Source organism: Schistocerca serialis, chromosome 9 (assembly GCF_023864345.2).
Source record: "Schistocerca serialis cubense isolate TAMUIC-IGC-003099 chromosome 9, iqSchSeri2.2, whole genome shotgun sequence".
Lineage (NCBI taxonomy): Eukaryota > Metazoa > Arthropoda > Insecta > Orthoptera > Acrididae > Schistocerca > Schistocerca serialis.
In genome coordinates this window covers 157961331-157981533 of record NC_064646.1, presented here as the reverse complement: position 1 = coordinate 157981533, position 20203 = coordinate 157961331, and the positions used below count along the sequence as shown (strand labels likewise).

Here is a 20203-nt window from a genome sequence, read left to right as displayed (position 1 = left end):
TTCCATTTCCAGGAGTGTATTTAGGAAAACCATGGAAGAAGCAGAATCAGGCTACCATAACCGACATTAATATTAAAAACTATTTTAATATATCGCTGATTTTTCAGTGCCAGTTACTCATTTCCTTCGTAGTACGACTAGATTAGGGCTCCCTGGATCATCTTCGATCTATGTAGCTGCTTGAGCAAACTACCGTGTCTGCATCAAACTACACATCTGACGTCTGGTTCTGATTTGCTAGCGGCAGCATATGGAACTGAAGGCAGATCGAAATTAGTGATACTGTAATGGATATGTGCAACTGAAACTGAAGAATAAATTTTAAAATTGTTCTGAATCAGGGTAGCTGCTCTGTGTGGTACATAGTTCCATTTCGTTCACGGTCGCTCAAGACTGGAAGTTCGTCCATTCATTCTAACGCAAATCTGCAAGTGTAGCATTAGGAGGTGGAAAAAGTTATCTACTGTGTTCAGTGCCTTTTTCTGCAAGCGTATATTTGCCCAACACTAACTCTGTCTCTGTCTCTCTCTCTATCTCTCTCTCTCTGTCTGTCTCTTTACCTCTTTGTTTCGTCTTTGTGGTCTACACATGATATTCAGTAATGTAATCCAGATTCGAAAGTGTTTACTGTGATCACCGTCTTCATATCGTCATTTACCGTACGGTGAGAGAGAAGTGTATGCAATATGCCTGTGAGTGAAATAACTATTCGCATGTTATGTTATGGACATCTTTCCTTATTCTCAAGACATTTTCAATTTTATTACATGATACACAGTTGGTATGAATCCAAAGAAAAGATGGTCACGGAGAGTTTCATCCAATGATTGCTGGCAAAGGAATACTTTGTTTTAGTTTTAAGTAAGAGGTCTTGAGTCGCAAAAGATTACTTGCAAATTATGCTAAACAGTTTACGAGACACAGAAAGATGGAGAATAACTCACATTGGGTTATTTAAAACTTCATGAATAGCCCATTCCACCGACTGGATAGTTATGTTCTGCAGATCTAGTTTGATGCCGTAACCGTAGTGAACGATTCTTTGGACATTATAACCTTGCTCGGCTCCGACTGGTATGCCAATCAAGGGAACACCCCGAGCGGTCGCTTCCAAACTGCTCTGCAGTCCTCCGTGGGAGATGAAGAGCTTCACGTTTTTGTGAGCTGAAACAGAATCACTGTAAGTGTCAAACACTCATGCTACTGTTAAAAATACACGATAAATAGTTATGTTCAGGTGTTTACCTCTCAAAACAAGCTCACCACAGGACTGACGAGTAGTACGTATTTAGTAATGGCGCTTGTATAGGCAGGTGAATTAGTAGTACAGGTAAATATACTGTCAGTGAAAGCTGAAGAGGTAGGTTACACTTAACTGGAATTACTAATATACGTTAATTGTAGTTCAGGTTATTATTTTTTTCACGGTCGCTCAAGACTGGAAGTTCGTCCATTCATTCTAACGCAAATCTGCAAGTGTAGCATTAGGAGGTGGAACAAGTTATCTACTGTGTTCAGTGCCTTTTTCTGCAAGCGTATATTTGCCCAACACTAACTCTCTCTATCTCTGTATCTCTCTCTCTCTCTCTCTCTCTCTCTCTGTCTGTCTGTCTGTCTGTCTGTCTGTGTCTTTCTCTCTTTGTTTCGTCTTTGGGGTCTACACATGATATTCAGTAATGTAATCCAGATTCGAAGGTGTTTACTGTGATCACCGTCTTCATATCGTCATTTACCGTACGGTGAGAGAGAAGTGTATGCAATATGCCTGTGAGTGAAATAACTATTCGCATGTTATGTTATGGACATCTTTCCTTATTCTCAAGACTTTTTCAATTTTATTACATGATACACAGTTGGCATGAATCCAAAGACAAGATGGTCACGGAGAGTTTCATCCAATGATTGCTGGCAAAGGGAAACTTTGTTTTAGTTTTCATTACAAGGAAATGGTTTCACGGAGAGTTATTTTTGTGGCGAGTCGACAAAGCAATCTCAGATCATACTCCTGAAATATTCAGCTGAAGGATATTCCGCTTGTTCTCCTCAAGGTATCGATACACCAACAGCACCGTAGTGTTACTCCACTGTTGGACAGCGACAAAGACGCAGTTATTATAACAACATACACTGTGTTTCAAAGAGAACTACCTTATTTCAAAACTCCATATGTATTGATAAAAACATACGACAAACATGGGATGAATTTCAAAATGCTCACAAAAATCTTGGTAGTTTTAACTATGCTAATACAAATGCTCTGCGTCTCCACCAGCAGCAGAATGTCACTGAGAAACTGACGTACTTTTTATCCATTGTGGTGGAGCTCCATGCTTCTGAAGACAGCTCAACGCTGGATAGGGGGCATGGTAACCCAGACACGGCCCTGCACTCTTGACGTCCAACATCGCCAGACGTGACACCAAGTGATTTTTCCTCGTGGAAATTTGTGAAAGAAAGTGCGTTCATCTCCCCTTTGCCTCGTGACATAGAAGAAGCGAAGAACAGAGTAACAGCTGCCATAACTTCTGTAAAAGCAGATACATTGTGTAAAGTTTATGACGAACTCAGCTATCGCCTAGATGTTGTTCGTGCAGCTCCTGGTGGACACATAGAACATTTGTAATAGCATATTTAAAATTGTTTGTAGACTTAGAGAAAGCTTTTGACAATGTTGACTGGAATACTCTCTTTCAAATTCTAAAGGTGGCACGGTAAAATACAGCGAGCGAAAGACTATTTACAATTTGTACAGAAACCAATGGCAGTTATAAGAGTCGAGGGACATGAAAGGGAAGCAGTGGTTGGGAAGGGAGTGAGACAGGGTTGTAGCCTCTCCCCGATGTTATTCAATTTGTATGTTGAGCAAGCAGTAAAGGAAACAAAATAAAAATTCGGAGTAGGTATTAAAATCCATGGAGAAGAAATAAAAACTTTGAGGTTTGCCGATGACATTGTAATTCTGTCAGAGACAGCAAAGGACTTGGAAGAGAAGTTGAACGGAATGGACAGCGTCTTGAAAGGAGGATATAATATGAACATCAACAAAAGCAAAACGAGGATAATGGAATGTAGTCGAATTAAGTCGGGTGATGCTGAGGGAATTAGATTAGGAAATGAGACACTTAAAGTAGTAAAGGAGTTTTGCTATTAAGGGGAGCAAAATAACTGATGATGGTCGAAGTAGAGAGGATATAAAATGTAGACTGGCAATGGTAAGGAAAGCGTTTCTGAAGAAGAGAAATTTTTTAACATCGAGTATAAATATAAGTGTCAGGAAGTCGTTTCTGAAAGTATTTGTATAGAGTGTAGCCATGTATGGAAGTGAAACACGGACGATAAACAGTTTGGACAAGAAGAGAATACAAGCTATCGAAATGTGGTGCTACAGAAGAATGCTCAAGTTTAGATGGGTAGATCACATAACTAATGAGGAGGTATTGAATACAATTGGGGAGAAGAGGAGATTGTGGCACAACTTGACAAGAACAAGGGGCCGGTTGGTAGGACATGTTCTGAGGCATCAAGGGATCACAAATTTAGCACTGGAGGGTAAAAATCGTAGAGGAAGACCAAGAGATGAATACACTAAGCAGATTCAGAAGGATGTAGGTTGCAGTAAGTACTGGGAGATGAAGAAGCTTGCACAGGATAGTGCAGCACGGAGAGCTGCATCAAACCAATCTCCGGACTGAAGACCACAACAACAACAACACATTTAAAATTTTAAGATTTTGTATTTTGTATGTACCGGATGTTTATAGTATATTTTGATCAATATGGAGTTTTGAAATCAGGTCATTCTTTTTGAGACACTCTGTATTTCGGCAAGTGATAATGCACTTTGAGAGAAACCGTAGTGGAACTTACCTAGCAAGTCAGACTGTGGAAACCATTTGCCAAGATGTACATTTTCTGGCTTCCCAGGCATACTGTCCGTCTCCCATTTCCACAGGACCAGTTGTTTCAGTTTAGAGAAAGCAGTTAGAAAAGCTTGAACACTCTCCTGGGGAAAATCAGTACTCCTTACAAAAGATCCCATGCTGAAGAAAATGACGCCGTCATTTGCGTTGTCCATTAGCTTCTTCAAGTCCTACAGCACACAAAGGAAACGATAATAGGTGCGTCACGACAAAATAAAAGGCCGATGTTTCTTAACAGGTATAGCTACACAGTTAATTTAATAACTCGTAAATGACGTTATTTAAAGTCTGTGAATATGACAGTTACTGCACTACCCTATGTTTCGTTGTGCGAAGTTCGCGTATGTCAAGGCTTTACTCGTATTGGCAAGTGCTGTGTTATCCAAAGTACGTCTACTTGAAAATCATATCTGAATGTTTGTCGATCTGAATGTTAGTGTAGTGTTCTTTCACAGCAGCACGGTAATCGAAAAGCCACGTAATACAAAGTACGAAATTAAAATATTAATGTGCTTCTACTCTTTGTCCGCACAGAAACACACACAGAGAGTACATCATTGAAATTTTGTTTTTGTTCCATATGACAAGCACAGTACATACATATTGCTAATTGGTGGTTGTCAGAGTAGTCCATGTACTTCAGGATACAGCCACTGAAAATCGTCAAGAGGTCCAAAAACTGCATGCGCCCATTGATGGTCAGTAGCTGTGGGACCACTGTAAATGTTAGTCACAACTCTCCGCTCATAATTTTCTAACAGTACGTATCACCCTCTTGAACTATGTCCAAGTCACCATCCTGACCTCTGGAAAACATTACATCCAACAAACCTTACCCATGGCATCACATCCTACATACTCCTCACCTTCACCTCCAAGTTTATCAAACTATTATTATACATGCTTTCCCAGCTCATCTAAACAAGCACCTACAGCTTCACGTTAACCAGTGCAACTTGTATTCTAAAATCTCTTCCGAGTACCAACTTCTGTTTTATTTAGCCGATATCGAAAACTCAGGCATTTTAGTAAACATAAAGTTGAAAAATATTCCTGACCGCTGGCTACAGGTCGTCTCTTAAAGCTACTTTCCAAGATAGTACGTGGAACGAATACCGTCTATCCTCAGACTCGAATACCAACAGACTTCCGACAGATGAATGTTTTTTAAGTAGTATCTTTTCATGCTTCCAGCGCCTTCAGGTGGTTAAAACCCCACGAGCTTCCGATTGAGCTAAGCCATTGTCAAGTGGTAAATGACTACCGTGTCGCCTTGGCTACGCCTTTACATAGCCACGCTTCTGGCTGTGACGTCACTAGTGCTCTCTTCAGGACCCATGAGAAATACGGGTCCCACAACGAACTTGTGTCGTCACACTAGTCGCCTTGTCCACCATACTTAATGCTCGCTCTGACAGAGCTCATGAGAAATCATTATGTCAACGAAAATATACCCACTAAAGCTCATAACTTTGTCGATGCTATCGAGAGCATGCAAGCATTTAAACGCTCAGTTAGAAATTATTAAGCTTGTTTGAAATAGTTATCGCTCCCTGCTGGAGACAGCTGCTGGCACTCTTAAGACTTGCAGTGTCACGTGCTGTGTCGTACGTGCGGTGGTCTGTAATTCTCGAGGGCCTTGTGTTCTCTTCCTCGCCAAATATGGTAATATTTTCGCCCCGCGTCCGTCGTGCCCGCTTAGATCTCGCGATGGCTGGGTAATAGGCTGTGCTGAGTTGCAGATTCCTCCAATTTTTATTTCTACAGTTTTTACCCCTTAAAGCGTGTTAAGGATAGCGTAGGTATAAGCACCTCCCGTGTTCCGTCCGGCGTTGCTCCACAGTGTGTACTGTTTGGCAGTAACAACCATAATGACATGGTATCTCGTACACTCCTGACGTTCCGAGTCCTAGACCGTCCTTCACAGGCCTCATGAATAGTCAAATTTTTGCTGGGGGCCTGAACACTGATGAAATGTTGTCTCTCTTCAGTAGCCAGTTAATCTTTCCCGACCAGTGCCATAGAAATATAAAGACGATAATTTCGCACTCTCTTCTGCAGTGGTATTTTTCCTGAGAATCACACCAGAAGTAGCCATTTTACTGGAAGCCTCTTTGGAGGTGGCTTAGTTCCAGTAGCACGATGGACGAGCGAATTCAGAACGTCACGCTTTTGTGCCGGAGGGTGGTGAATGAGAGCGTGTAGAAACCGATCTGTGTGTGTTGGTTTCCTATAGACACTGTGGCTGAGGAGGTCACTGGTTTTGCGGCGAACGAGGTCATGAAGGAAGATTAATGCACCACACGTCCACGGGGCCAGATGATAAATGTGTCGTAGCCGTAACGGTAAAAGTAACTCGGCTTAGCTGGAGCCGCGTCGAAAGCGATGTCTTCAACTTTCTCCACAAAAAAGTTGGCTGTGCATGGAGCTAACGTGCTTCCCATCGCCAAGGCGTCCAACTTTACGAAATACTGGACGCAAAATAGTAAATACTATGATGACAACTAGTGCTTAAACAGTTTGTGTTTGTGTGTGTTTGTGTCTGTTGGAAAACTGGGAGAGGAGACCTATACAGTCTTTGACAGAAACACGCGCAAATAGGGAGACCACATCAAAAGTGACCAAGAGGCAAATATTTAATTCGACTGATAAATGTATCAGTGTTCTCGATGTGATGCACACAGCGACCCACATGCGGTGTAAGGAGGCTGGCCAGATATTTTGCCAGTCTATAAGTTGATGGTGTTCTCAGTGAATCTCCGGTAGCCCATAAAGAGTAGGTGGTCTCTGCTCCTGAGAGAGGTGATTCTTATAAACGGCCTCTTCCAGGGGTGACTGTTTCAGGAGCTTCCTCATCATTCTTGACGTCGGGTCCCATGGCAGTTTCCGGTAGGTATCCCCGTCGAGAATCAATTGGATTTTAGCGTCCCAGTCAGCTTTTTTTCAGAATGACGGATGCATAGCCCTTGTCAGCTGACAGAAGCACGACGGGAGGGAAGGGGGAATCGTTAGGGAGTTGCAAGACGTCCCTTACGTTCAGATCAAATTAAGTTAGACAGGGTGGTTTAGGTTTTGAAACAACCGGCACATTTCGCGACGAATTTCGTCTGCACTCTTCACAAGGCATTTTGAGGATTTTTGTGTCTAAGGTCTCTCATAATATCACACCTATGGATACTCCGAAGCGCTGTCGCAAACGTAAGACCTTCCTTAAATGCCGAAACGGCACCCGCGTCGATATCTCTCTCTGTCATATTGATGACCGTACTGTTGATTTGGTTCTGCACCGTGTTGTTGTTGAGGCAGCAGGATGAACTTCCCTTCCTGTTTCTCTGTGGTCTTCTTCCACGATGGGCTTTGCAGTGAACCGATGGTGCCACTATAGCACATCATGTCTCATTGCAGAAGAAGACCACAAACAAATAGCAAGAGAAATGTCATCAATATAACGGACAGAGATGTCGACGCGGGTGCCATTTCGGCATTTGAGAAAGGTTTTAACGTTGCACCAGCGCTTAGAGGCATCCCTCTCTGTGAAATTATAAGAAGGGTTGAACGAGCTTTCCGCAAGATGTCTCGTGAGAGTGGAGACGATATTCGTCGCGAAACGTACTAGATTGTTTTAAAATTTAAACCTTCCAGTTTGACTTGACTAGGACTGGTCGTCATGGACGTCTCGCGCTCCACAACGATTCCCTCATCGTGACTCTACTAGCTGACACGGCCAGTGCATCCGTCATTCTGAATGAACCTGATTACGACGCTAAAGTTCAGCTGATTCTCGACGAGAATACCTACCAACTGCCGCAGGACCCGTTGTCAACAATAATGAGGAAAACATCAGAGCTCCTAAAACAGTTATCACTGGAAGAGGCCGTTGTTAAGGATCTCCTCCCATAGGCCAGAGACTATCTACGCTTTATGGGCTACCAGAGACCCATGAAACGGATTCTCTTCTTCGCCCCTGTGTTAACTCCGTTGGTTCACCAACTTACAGACTGGCAAAACATCTAGACAACATGCGGGTCGCTGTGTGCATTACTTCAAAGGAACACCGACGAGTTTATCAACTGAACTAAACATCTGCGTCTTGGGCAAGGTGATGTATCGCTCAGTTTTGATGTGGTCTCTCTACTTACGCGTGTGCCTGTCAACGCCTGCATAGATCTCCTCTCCCAGTTATCTGAAAAGACGATTGTGGAACTGTTTAGGCACATCGTCGTATTTCCTATATGGCAGCCAGTATTTCGACCAAATGGACGGCGTAGCGATGGAAAGCTCGATACCTCCATCCATAGCCAACCTTCTTATGGAGATCTTTGTAGACATCCCTTTGTGAACGGCTCCAACTAAGCCAAGTTACTTTTGTCGTTACTGCGACGACACATTTAACATCATGCCCCATGGACATCAAACACTGGGAGACTTCTCAGAACACCTGGATGGCATTCACGACCAAATTATGGCTCTGACCACTATGGGACTTAACTTCCGAGGTCATCAGTCCCCTAGAACTTAGAAGGACATCACACACATCCATGACCGAGGCAGGATTCGAACCTGCGACCGTAGCAGTCACGCGGTTCCGGACTGAAGCGCCTAGAACCGCTCGCCGAACGCGGCCTGCACAACCAAATTAGACTTACGATGGAAATAGAGACAAATGGTGCATTTCCGTCCATTGACGCCCTGGTTCGACGGAAAACCAATGGGCGCCTCAACCACAGCGTCTGTAGGAAACGAACACACACGGATCAGTATCTGTACGCTCCTAGTCGCCACCATCTGGCACAAATGCGTGGCGTTCTGAACTCCCTCGTCCATCGTGCTAAAATAATCTCAGAGACACTGGAAAACTGCAACAAGAACTAAGCGACCCCCGAACAGCCTTCCAGGAGAATGGCTACAATCATCACCAGGTATCACAGGCTATTCCTGGTGAGATTCGCAGGAAAAACACCAGCGAAGAAGAGAGTAGCAATCTATCGTTTTTACCTTTCTGTGACAGTCTCGGTAAAAATTAGCTCGCTCTCGAAGAGACAACATTTCATCAGCGTTCAGACCCCCAGCAAAAGTACGGCAGCTCATGTGGCCTACGAAGGGCGATCTAGGCCTCAGAACGCCAAGATATCATGACAGTGGGGCTGCTACTACGTCGGCCAAACATTACGTACTAGGCACCCAGCCATCGTGAAGTTGAAGCGGACGCGATGAACGCGGGACGAAAAACACTATCACATCTGGCGAGGAAGAGAACGCCCTTGACGTCAAGGACAGCAGCGTGGCCACACAACGGCGAGACCAAGGCGACTCATGGCAGCCACACAGATCTTGACAGCATCCGAGGAACACCTGACTTTGTTGGTAGCCTGAGAAGATTTTATTAATTCATATCGCCGTTAGACAAGCATTCATACAAATGTCTCTTTGCTTTTTGACTCTGATGTTTTTAGCTAATAAGTACAGCTCAGTATAAACCATTTCCGTACAATGATAAAAGCTGAAAAATCGTTCATTGTACAACAACAGTTTGCATACGTTACAGACCATCGGGCGCAGCACACAAAACTGATTCAGATTAGGTTATTCGACTGTGTGTCGCCCTTTTTGATGCATCTCAATACGTGCATGCAGGAGTAAACGTCTTTAAGACACTTTACACAGCATGACTACATTAAACCTCTCAGATTTCCAAATGCAGTTAAATAATGAGACATATATACTTGTGGTTTGTAGTATCATCTAAAACAATTCAAACACTTTTGTGTAGATTTTTGATCTAAACCATTCCTTTCTTTTATTTCAGGTGCTAAATAACTACCAGTAATGACTACACCACTACAATGCATGGTGTGTTATGCGGAAACAAAATGACCCTCTGCTGTCCAAAGAAATTTCCGAAGTGAATCTAAAAGGGAGAACAGCAAACGTTTATTATGGCTTGTTACGACAAATTTTCAGCCACTGGAAGTGTAAACAGACAATCAGGTTCTGGAAATAAATGCACACCTGGTGAAATGGTAGAGGAGATCAAGAGACTTTCAAAAGAACCCCAGCAGTGCTTGTCGAGCATCCATCGCTCAAACGTTTTGAAGGTGCATACTGGTGGGAAAAATCAGCTGCTAAATAAATATTGTAATTCATGGTGAAAATCTTCGGATGTCTTATTTTCCACAGCGCTACATTTTCACCCTTAGTTGAAATACAAAATGTCACAAGTTAGTGTAAGGTTATAAACATCGTACTTACAGGCATAAATGGCTGGAATGTTACACCATGAAATAAAAGGTTACAAGCAGCTGTTGCAAGACAACCATAGTCACTAAAATTGTCAGCGATATAATAACTGTACAAATCAATTGTCATCACAAGGCTTATTCACGTCGAAAATCAGTAACAAACGAACGGATGAAAACAGGTCAAGTAACACATGGAGAACCGGCAAAGATAATCCATAGTAAACATAAAAATATCACAGCATATGTTAACAATTGACCCATCAACCTAACAAACAACGTGCTGCAATATAGTCTTTGGTTAAAAGTAAAAACTGTGAAATAGATCGTAATATTAAGTTAGAACACAAACAGAAACAGAGAACGTCAAACTGACGGTGAATTACATTCAACTAAACCGAATGCATAGTTAAATATTCTAATTTTAAGCAGCATAACCAAATAAGAGGAAGAGCGGAGTAACCATTTCTTTAAAGCGTAATTTTAATGATCCACTATGAACATAGGACAATGAACAAAAAAGAAAAGTAATATGGAGGAAAGAGAGGGAGAAAGGGGGTGAGAACCCATAAACGATATTATTGACCAAGTCACAGTGTCTATAGACCAAGGCAGAGACGAATAAAAAATAAATGATAGCAAGCAAGGGGGGAGGGGGGGGCGGAAGGAAGACGGAAACCAACTAGAGGAGAAGCTGGAAATACAAATTAGGAAGAAGCAGGGAAATGAGGAGAAGAAACTTTGGTAACAAACACACGAACACAGGACATAGCTTACAAGTATTTTATTAATGTAAGCTTATAAAATACTTATGTAAGCTACGGGCTGTCCTCAAGTGTTCTGTTGGCACAGTTTCTTCTCCTCATTTCCATGTTTCTTCCTACTTTATGTTCTCGCCTTCTCCCCTGGTTGGCTTCCGTCAGCGCATTAATATACAGGGTGACAATTATTGAACTATATGAAATAAAATCGTCATAACTTCTCAACAGTTTGCGTTAGAATGTTCAAACTGCACGGTTGGCAGCGGATATTATGGGAAATAGTATGCGCATTGTTCTTTGGTTAAGCGATGAAGCGCTCTTTCATTCTGATGGGTTCGTCAATAAGCAAAATTGCCGCATTGGGGGGACTGAGATTCCGCATTTCGCGATCGAGCAGTCTCTTCACCATCAACGGGTGACTGTGCGGTGTGCAGTGCCCAGTCATGGAGTAATCGGTGCGATATTCCTTGACGGCAGAGTGACTACCCAACGGTATGTGAAAGTTTTGGAAGATGATTTCATCCTCATTATCCAAATTAACCCTAATTTCGACAAGATGTGGTTCATGCAAGACGGAGCTCGACCCCGTCGAAGCAGGAGAGTGTTTGATGTCATGGAGGAGCACTTTGTGGTTCTCGGGTACCCAGAGGCCACTGGCATGGGCCACGATTGGCCACCATATTCTACGGACTGATCACATGCGACTCCTTTTGGTGGGGCTGTATTAAGGACAAGGTGTACAGTAATAACCCCTACACCTTGCTGAACTGACAACAGCCATTCACGAGGTCATGCAGAATTTCGCTATTCGTCTCCGTCACATCATCGCCAATGATGGCAGGCATATCGACCATGTCATAACCTAAATCCGAATATCTGTAGTGACATTTACATGTTGAATAAAGTTTGTGCATGCCGCCGTTTCTAATTTACCTTTTTTTCATGTAGTTCATAAATGTCAGCCTGTAACATTTCTATGGACCTTGTATATTGAAATAAAAATCTGATCATGGTCATGTCTGTATATCAGAAAAATTGGTTAAGGATTCTAGTATACGGCACTAATAATCCTACTAAAAGCGCTGTACCTACCTGTGGTAGTGCCTGTGGTTGCTGTATGTGCATACCGCCGGTCTCAATCACGCTGGGTAAGTGGGGTCGAGGGTACGCGAAGCTCACGTGGCTTTGGACGATCAGCAGTGACGCATTAGCTATCAAAGCTGACACACTTGGCATTGTAGGATCTTTGAAATTCTGCTTCATCATTTCATCAATTTTCGGGCAGTAGTAATAATTGAACACATATCTTGCATACGCCACTGACAGAGAGTTGTACAGCCGCTGCCAGAAAGTCATGTGGTCTGTATATGTGTACACAACATCCGGAACATATGATGGTGTATACGGATCACCAACTGCATCTCCTGTAAAGGGAAACCCTCCGAAGGAAGACAAAGCGACCACAGGAATGCTAAATTTGTGTGCCAAGCCTAGGAGACACTCGTCCATGAAATATTCAATAAGAAGCAGATCGAACTTTTTCTCTTTTGTGTTGATCAGTTTCTGAATAGACTCCAGCTGGAATAATTTCCCACAAATATCGATGCCCGCGTCCACGAAGACATCATATAGCTTCATACCTCCAGCTGAAGATTGTAGTTTCATGGTATTTCCACTTTTTACTGGAAAAAAAAATACCGAGACTGTATTAATATCCAAGCCATTATGAAAGATGATAGAGAGTGCAGTACATATAAATATCATGTTAATACCACACAGTCTGGAGCCGAGCGACCGCTACGGTCGCAGGTTCGAATCCTGCCTCGGACATGGATGTGTGTGATGTCCTTAGGTTAGTTAGGTTTAATTAGTTCTAAGTTCTAGGCGATTGAGGACCTCAGAACTTAAGTCGCATAGTGCTCAGAGCCATTTGAACCAATACCACACACATTGGCAACAATACAAGAATTCAAGAATCATGAGGCACAGAAATCTTCATGTAACAATTTCTGGTTCTGTGTAAACCTTGTAACACATCCAGTAACAAGAGGCGCACAGGTGTTGTACAGGAACCAGCTCCTCCTAAAGCCCAGACGCATAGGCAGGTTTTACACTGGGGGTACAAAAGTTGTGCGATTGCGATATGAATGTATATAGATGGCAATAGTACCGCGTACACAAGGTATGATAGGGTGGTGCATTGGTGAAGATGTCATTTGTACTCGGATGATTCATGTGATAAGGTTTCCGAAGCGGTTATGACCGCACGGCAGGAATTGACAGACTTTGGCCGCCGAATCGTAGTTGAAGCTGGATGCATGAGACGTTCCATTTCGGGAATCGTTACGGAATTCAACACTCCGAGATCCACAGTGTCAACAGGGTGACAAGAATACTTAATTTCAGGCATTACCTCTCACCACAGACCACTCAGCGGCCCTACGGCCTTCACTTAACAACGGAGAGCAGTGGCGTTTGCGTAGAGTTGCTAGCGCTTACATACAAGCAACACTACATGAAATAACAGCAGAAATCAATGTGAGACGTACGAAGATCATATTCGTTAGAGCAGTGCGACGAAATTTCACGTTAATGGGCTGTGGCAGTGGAAGACCGACGCGAGTGCCTTGGCTAACATCACGACGTCGCCTGCAAACGCCTCTCATGGGCTCGTGACCATATCGGTTGGACCCTAGACGACGGGAAAACCGTAGCCTGCTCAAATGAGTCCAGATTTCAGTTGGTACGATCTCATTGTAGGGCTCGAGTGTGAGCAGAACCTACGAAACTATGGATCCAAGTTGTCAACAATGCACTGAGCAAGCCAGTGGTGGCTCTATGATAGTGTGGGCTGTGTTTACATGGAATGGACTGGGTCCTCCGGCCCAACCGACTCTATCAATGAGTGGAAATGGTTACATTCGGCTGCTTGGAGAGCATTCGGAGCCATTCGTGGACTTCATCTTCCCTAACAACAATGGAATTTTTATGGATGACAGTGCACCAAGTGAGAACATTCTGGACAAATTGAGTGAATGATTTAGCCACCTAGATCGATCGACATGGATCCCAGCGAATACTTATGGTATATACTCGAGAAGTCGGTTCGTGCACAAGATCCTGCACTAGCAAAGTTTACACAATTATGGACTGCTATAGAGATAACATGGCTCAGTATTTCTGCAGGGGATTTACGTCGACTTGTTGAATCCATGCCACATCAAGGTACTGCACGATGAGGAGAAAAAATAGGCCCGACACGTTATTAGGAGGTCGAGAAGAGAAATCTGATTCAGTTCTGCAAACCACTCCAGCACCATTTATGAGATGTGTCTTAACACATCTCATAAATGGTGCTGGAGTGGTTCTGCTGGAAACAGATTACCCCCTCAGGATATAGTTGTAGCACTGATAGGATCTTAATATTACTCATAATGCAGGTATGCTGAGGAGCATCAAGTCGGCCATCTATCCTGTGAAGCACACCATATCCATTGAAAGACATTCAACCCCAAACTGCTACAGACGGACAGCCACAGCGAGATGACTCATGGTATGTATTTGGGGTCTAAACGGGCGTCTTGCGACCTGTATACTCGTTCTGGACAATTTTTCACTGAGGACAATACAGATTCGCCGGAAAAATTGACGAGACTGTCCTGATGGTCGTATGTTTGCTAAGTTGTCCAGCCTCTCGAAGCTGTTTCTGCACCTTAGATTTTGCCATGAAGGGTTGACAAGTTCGTTCTTCTGGACAAGTGTTGTCACACGCCTACTGGTTTCTCCAGTATAACGATAATGTTTGATCCATCGTTGCGCAGTTGTGCTCGGGAAATACGAAGGTCACTCCGAAAGAAATGCAAACTATTTTTAAAAAAAATCCATCTTTTATTCTACATGTTTGAAAGTTTTACAGTGTGTAGATACATCTTTTAGGAATAATATTTTCATTTCTCCACATAATTTCCATCCCTCTCAACTGCCTTTCGCCATCTTGGAACCAACGCCTGTATACCCGCACGGTAAAATTCTGGACCAACCTGATGGAGCCACTGTTTGGCAGCATGCACAAGGGAGTCATCGTCTTCAAACCTTGTTCCACGAAGAGAGTCTTTCAGTTTCCCAAAGAGATTATAGTCACATGGAGCCAGGTCAGGACTGTATGGCGGGTGTTTCAGTGTTGTCCATCCGAGTTTTGTGATCGTTTCCATGGTTTTTTGACTGACATATGGCCATGCATTGTCGTGCAACAGCCGGCCGGGGTGGACGAGCGGTTCTAGCCGCTACAGTCTGGAACCGCGTGACCACTGCGGTCACAGGTTCGAATCCTGCCTCGGGCATGGATGTGTTGATGTCCTTAGGTTAGTTAGGTTTAAGTAGTTCTAAGTTCTAGGGGACTGATGACCTCAGAAGTTAAGTTCCATAGTGCTCAGAGCCATTTGAATTTTGTCGTGCAACAGCAAAACATCCTGCTTTTGCCGATCTGGTCGAACACGACTCAGTCGAGCTTGAAGTTTCTTCAATGTCGTCACATATGCATCAGAATTTATGGTGGTTCCACTTGGCAAGCAAGAGTCCTTGGGAATCTGAAAACACCGTAGCCATAACTTTTCGAGCAGAAGGTGTGGTTTTGAATTTTTTTTCTTGAGTGAATTTGCATGATGCCACTCCAATGATTGCCTCTTCGTCTCTGGCGAAAAATGATGGAGCCATGTTTCATCACCTGTCACATTTCTTACAAGAAATTCATCTCCACCATTCTCGTACTGTTCAAACAGTTCACTGCATACCGTTTTTCTTGTTTCTTTGTGAGCCACTGTCAACATCCTGGGAACCCACTTGGCACAAACCTTTTTTAACGCCAACACTTTCAGTATTCTGCAAACACTTCCTTCCCCTATCCCAACGTAGCGTGACAATTCGTTCACTGTGATGCGTCTGTCAGCAGTCACCAATTCGTTAACTCTCTGCACATTGTCTGGAGTGTGTGCAGTATGAGGCCTGCCGCTGCGAGGACAATCTTCAATATTGCCGTGCTTGCTTTCATCACGTAACCTGCTTGCACACCGACTAACTGTACTGCCATGGACAGCAGCATCTCCATACACCTTTTTCAACCTCTTGTGCATGCTTCCTACCGTCTCGTCTTCACAAGACAGGAATTCTATGACAGCATGTTGCTTCTGACGAACGTCAAGTGTAGCAGCCATCTTGAAGACATGATGCGAAGGCGCCACTCACGGAAACAGGTTGAATTAAGTTTGACAACAAGCGGGAAGGATGTAAAACTTTCACACATGCAGAATGAAAACTGTATTTTTAAAAAAATAGTGTGCATTTCTTTTGGAGTGACACTCGTACCTTGCCCTGGCCTTCCAACGCCGTCAGATTCCTTTCCTTCACAAGAGCGATGAAGCGGTCACGAATTGACTGCGGGGCAGAGCGCATACACGAGGCGGTTCGACTGAAAGCTACGCGGTGCAAGTATCTGACCTTGCTCGTGTCCTGTTATTGGCTATAAGAAAACTAATGGTACGCTGGCAGACCTAAAACACCGTGACAATGAAACTGAGAATAATTCTAACGTATTATGTCAAACACAGATAGTAGGTTTAAGTTTTCGACTCCAGGGACGTCATTCTCCAACAGAGGAGACACTGATTTATAGCCAAAATTCAGTCGCCTCTTCTGTGGTATATTAACCACACATTATAAAATGTGTCCCACAATATACAATCAAGCGCTACATTGATCCGGAATAATGTGTCTCCTTCGGCGAAAATAAAGAAACAAAAAGGAATTCACACGGATTCGAAGATGAGACACTTTACTTATACAGTCTGCACAATGTTCGTTCAGCTACAGTGATTATTTACGAACTTATGTGTACGCATTTAACACGCACTGTATCTATAGAGAATTCGAGCATATTCTGTTTGCAGAAAAGACATTAAGCCTTCTTAGAACAGATCCGGTTATTTAGCTACTACCAATGTGTTTTACACAACCCACTACACGTCAAAAAATCATGTACGAGATTATTAGATTCTCTCACTCGCTACGCGCATACTATTAGTCCCACATAAAAATGAACAGGGCTGTTTTGCAGGAAATTTGATGTAGTTAAATTCTGTAATGGGATACGTTTTCGGTGGAGGCCACAGTTTTCGAGTTATTGAAGAAAAAAGCGTCTGAAGGCCAATTTTGTACGGTTTTCTTGAATAATTCGAAAATAGTGGTCGTAAGAGAAAATGTATGCAAGCACAAAACTAAACTACACAAAATTTCCTACAAAAAGGTCCTGTTCATTACCTCTGTAGGACTAATAGTTTGCACACGGCGACAAAGAGAATATGGAAACATTGCGCATATCTGAAGGCGTTGAGGGTTGCATAAAAGCCATTGGTAGAGGCTAAATCACCCGGTAAATCAATTATGTTATATTTATTTCGAATCTGGTATACCATGGCGTATCCAAAATCCTTATAAAAATGATTCATAAATGAATAAAACTCTACTACTACTACTACTACTACTACTATTGCTATGCAAGAACACAAGCAGAAGAAGAACCTACTACACCTCCTACATATCAGTATTCTAGGAATCCAGCCCACAACTGGTGCTGCCATGTGTTACAGTGAAGAGGAGTGCGTCATCAACAGCATCCATGACACCGTCCGAGTGCCATTTTCTCATCTTCTTTTACGACATAACTTTCTGCTGATCCTCGACGTTCACTTGCGACGTATGACAGAGCTTCATGCATTGATTTTAGTACCTATAGTACCTAGTTTGAATATCTTTTTGTTCATGGCAACATATCTTTTTACGTGGATTCAAATAAGATCTACACGGTTTAAGTAGCTTCAGTACAACGGATATGATTAACTGATTTACATTGTAAATGTGATTTGAGACTTTCTCGGCGTATTCCATTCGTGAAATCTTCTCGGGTGATCAGCCGAGTAAAGGCGTCGTCTTCTCGCAACGTTTCGAAGGGTTTCGTACCCATCATCTTCAAGCGAAGTGTCGAGATGCTGCTGCTCACATCTAATACTTTCCCCTCTTTGGGGAAGTGTGAGGGGGAGTTTGTAGCCTTTCGGCTTTTACTCCCCTGTGTACTTGTGTGTGTGATTATTTCTGTACTTTTTTTTTATGTCTGTGAGATGTGATGTTTGTTCTGTGTGAGTCTGGTACTTGCCTGAGGTTTGGCGAGATAGTTGTAGCATTTTGGGTAGGAGTAGGATTTGGGAATGGGTATTGGGATTTTTCTCTTCGACTTAGTCGTCGAAGATCGTCATGGGGCGATTGTGTTTATCGCGGGACATGTCATACCGACCTAGGGAGTGGATGAGGGCGTTTCCCGACCTGGAAGTACCTTCATAGAAGGCCCTTGCCAGGTCTTGAAAACGCTCTCTCAGGAGTGGGATTTCCGCAGCGGCATGCAGGTCGTCGATAGGGAATCCAAGGGGTAAACGCAGTGCCCTCCTGAGGGCGCGGTTCTGCAGCCTCTGGAGTTTGTCCAGGTGCTGCTTCGCCGCGTATCCCCAGACAGGACACGCGTATTCCATGACTGGCCGGATCAGGGCCTGGTACACGTTCACTCCTACTGAGCAGGAAAGGGAGCTGGATGAGTTGAGGATTGGGTACAGGATGGACATTCTGGCGCAGACCTTCCTATGGACCTCGTCTATGTGGGGTTTCCACGTAAGACGAGAGTCCAAGGTTACGCCAAGATACTTGGCGGTTCTGCGCCAGGGGAGTTGGGTTCCGTTTAGGTGAAGGTGGGGGGGGGGGGGGGGGGGGAGGCCGTTGAGGAGGTTCGCGCCTTCCGAGCCTACGGGTGATCAGCATCGCCTGCGTCTTTTCAGAATTGATGGTGATTCGCCAGCGACGGGCCCAAGTTTCTGTGTCATCTAAAACCCTTTGCAGCCTACGGATGACCAGGTCCTTGTTCGCGTTTCTTGTGTAGAAGGCTGTATCGTCAGCGTACTGTGCAGTGTGCACCAGGGGGGCCGTTGGTGTGTCCGCAGTGTACAGACTGTACAAAACGGGCCCCAGGACCGATCCCTGTGGCACCCCAGCACGAATACGCCTTCTGGTGGAGGTGGCCGTTTCTACTTTGACAGAGAAAGTTCTGTTCGAGAGATAGCTTTTAATCTGTTTAACTATACTCCCGGGGAACCCTTGGGTGTACAACTTGTAGAGTAGCCCTCTATGCCATACTGAGTCAAAGGCCTTGGCTACGTCAAGTAGCACTATCCCGCAGTAGCCTCTGTGGTTGAAGCTCTCTGTGGCTGCTTCAACCACTCTCACGATCTGTTGTGGGGCAGAGTGGTTCTGCCGGAATCCGAATTGGAAATCCGGCAGAATTTGCTCTCTGGTGATGTGTTCTTGTATGGGTCTTAGCAGGAGGCGCTCGTAGATCTTGCTGAGAGTTGGCAAGAGGCTAATCGGCCTGTAGTGCTGCGGGAACAGAGGGTCTTTCCCTGGTTTGTTTATTGCGACCACTTCCGCGTGCTTCCAGCAAGCTGGGAACTCGCGGGTATGAGTAATCTCGTTGAAGACGTCCGCGAGGTGTTCGATCGCCGTGGGTGGGAGGTTTTTGACCAACTGGTTGGTGACATTGTCATGTCCTGGCGCCTTTTTGGAGGGGAGGTACCTAATTACTTTTGCCACGTCTTCGGGGGCAAAAACTGTGGGTTCGTCTTCTGGGTCCTCCTCAGCATTGAGGAAGACAGCCAGTTGACGACGGACCACTCTTTCATGCTCATCATCCTGGGGTTCAGCCGCTTGGAACTGCTTCTCGAAAGTGTCGGCGAGGGCGTTGGCCTTTTCAGCATGGCTGTAGGCCATACCCCGCTCGCCATGCAGTGGCGGCATCCTAGCGCGTCTTCTTGTGAATTGTTTGGTTGCTTGCCAAAGTGTGTGATCGTCTACTTTGAGGGCTGAGAGGCGGTTTTGCCATTGCTGGTTTCTGTGCTCATTGAGCGCTACCTTCAATTCTCTCTGTAGACGATTGAGCAGCCTCCTTGTGGCCTGGTTTCTGGTTATCTTCCACTCTTTTGCCACTCTGTTCTTATGTCGAATGTCGAGATGCTGTGATGCGCGGTCCTATAAAGGCTCCTGGACCAGTGACTGATTCCGGGCGCCGACCAATCAGGTACCTGCGGAATCGGCCGCCGCGCCAGTGGTGGAGGGTTCGCGGCGCGGACCGGGCGTCGAGTCCCTGCCGGTTCCTAATACGTCTGTGGCCGCTACCGTCTTCGTGCCGGAGCGTTCT

The 20203-nt window shown here is 44.3% G+C and overlaps 1 protein-coding gene across 2 annotated transcripts in view; it reads right to left on the bottom strand.

Moving 5' to 3' along the window:
* LOC126418856 (UDP-glycosyltransferase UGT5-like) overlaps nt 1-20203 on the bottom strand; it is an 85610-nt gene that overhangs the window by 7262 nt on the left and 58145 nt on the right. For both annotated transcript variants that reach the window (XM_050085844.1, XM_050085845.1), the window contains exons 3-5: nt 12010-12599; nt 3868-4090; nt 945-1164 (exon numbers count right to left, since the gene is read on the bottom strand). In XM_050085844.1, the coding sequence (XP_049941801.1) occupies nt 945-1164; nt 3868-4090; nt 12010-12599 (1033 nt within the window). The remainder of the gene's footprint in view (nt 1-944; nt 1165-3867; nt 4091-12009; nt 12600-20203) is intronic.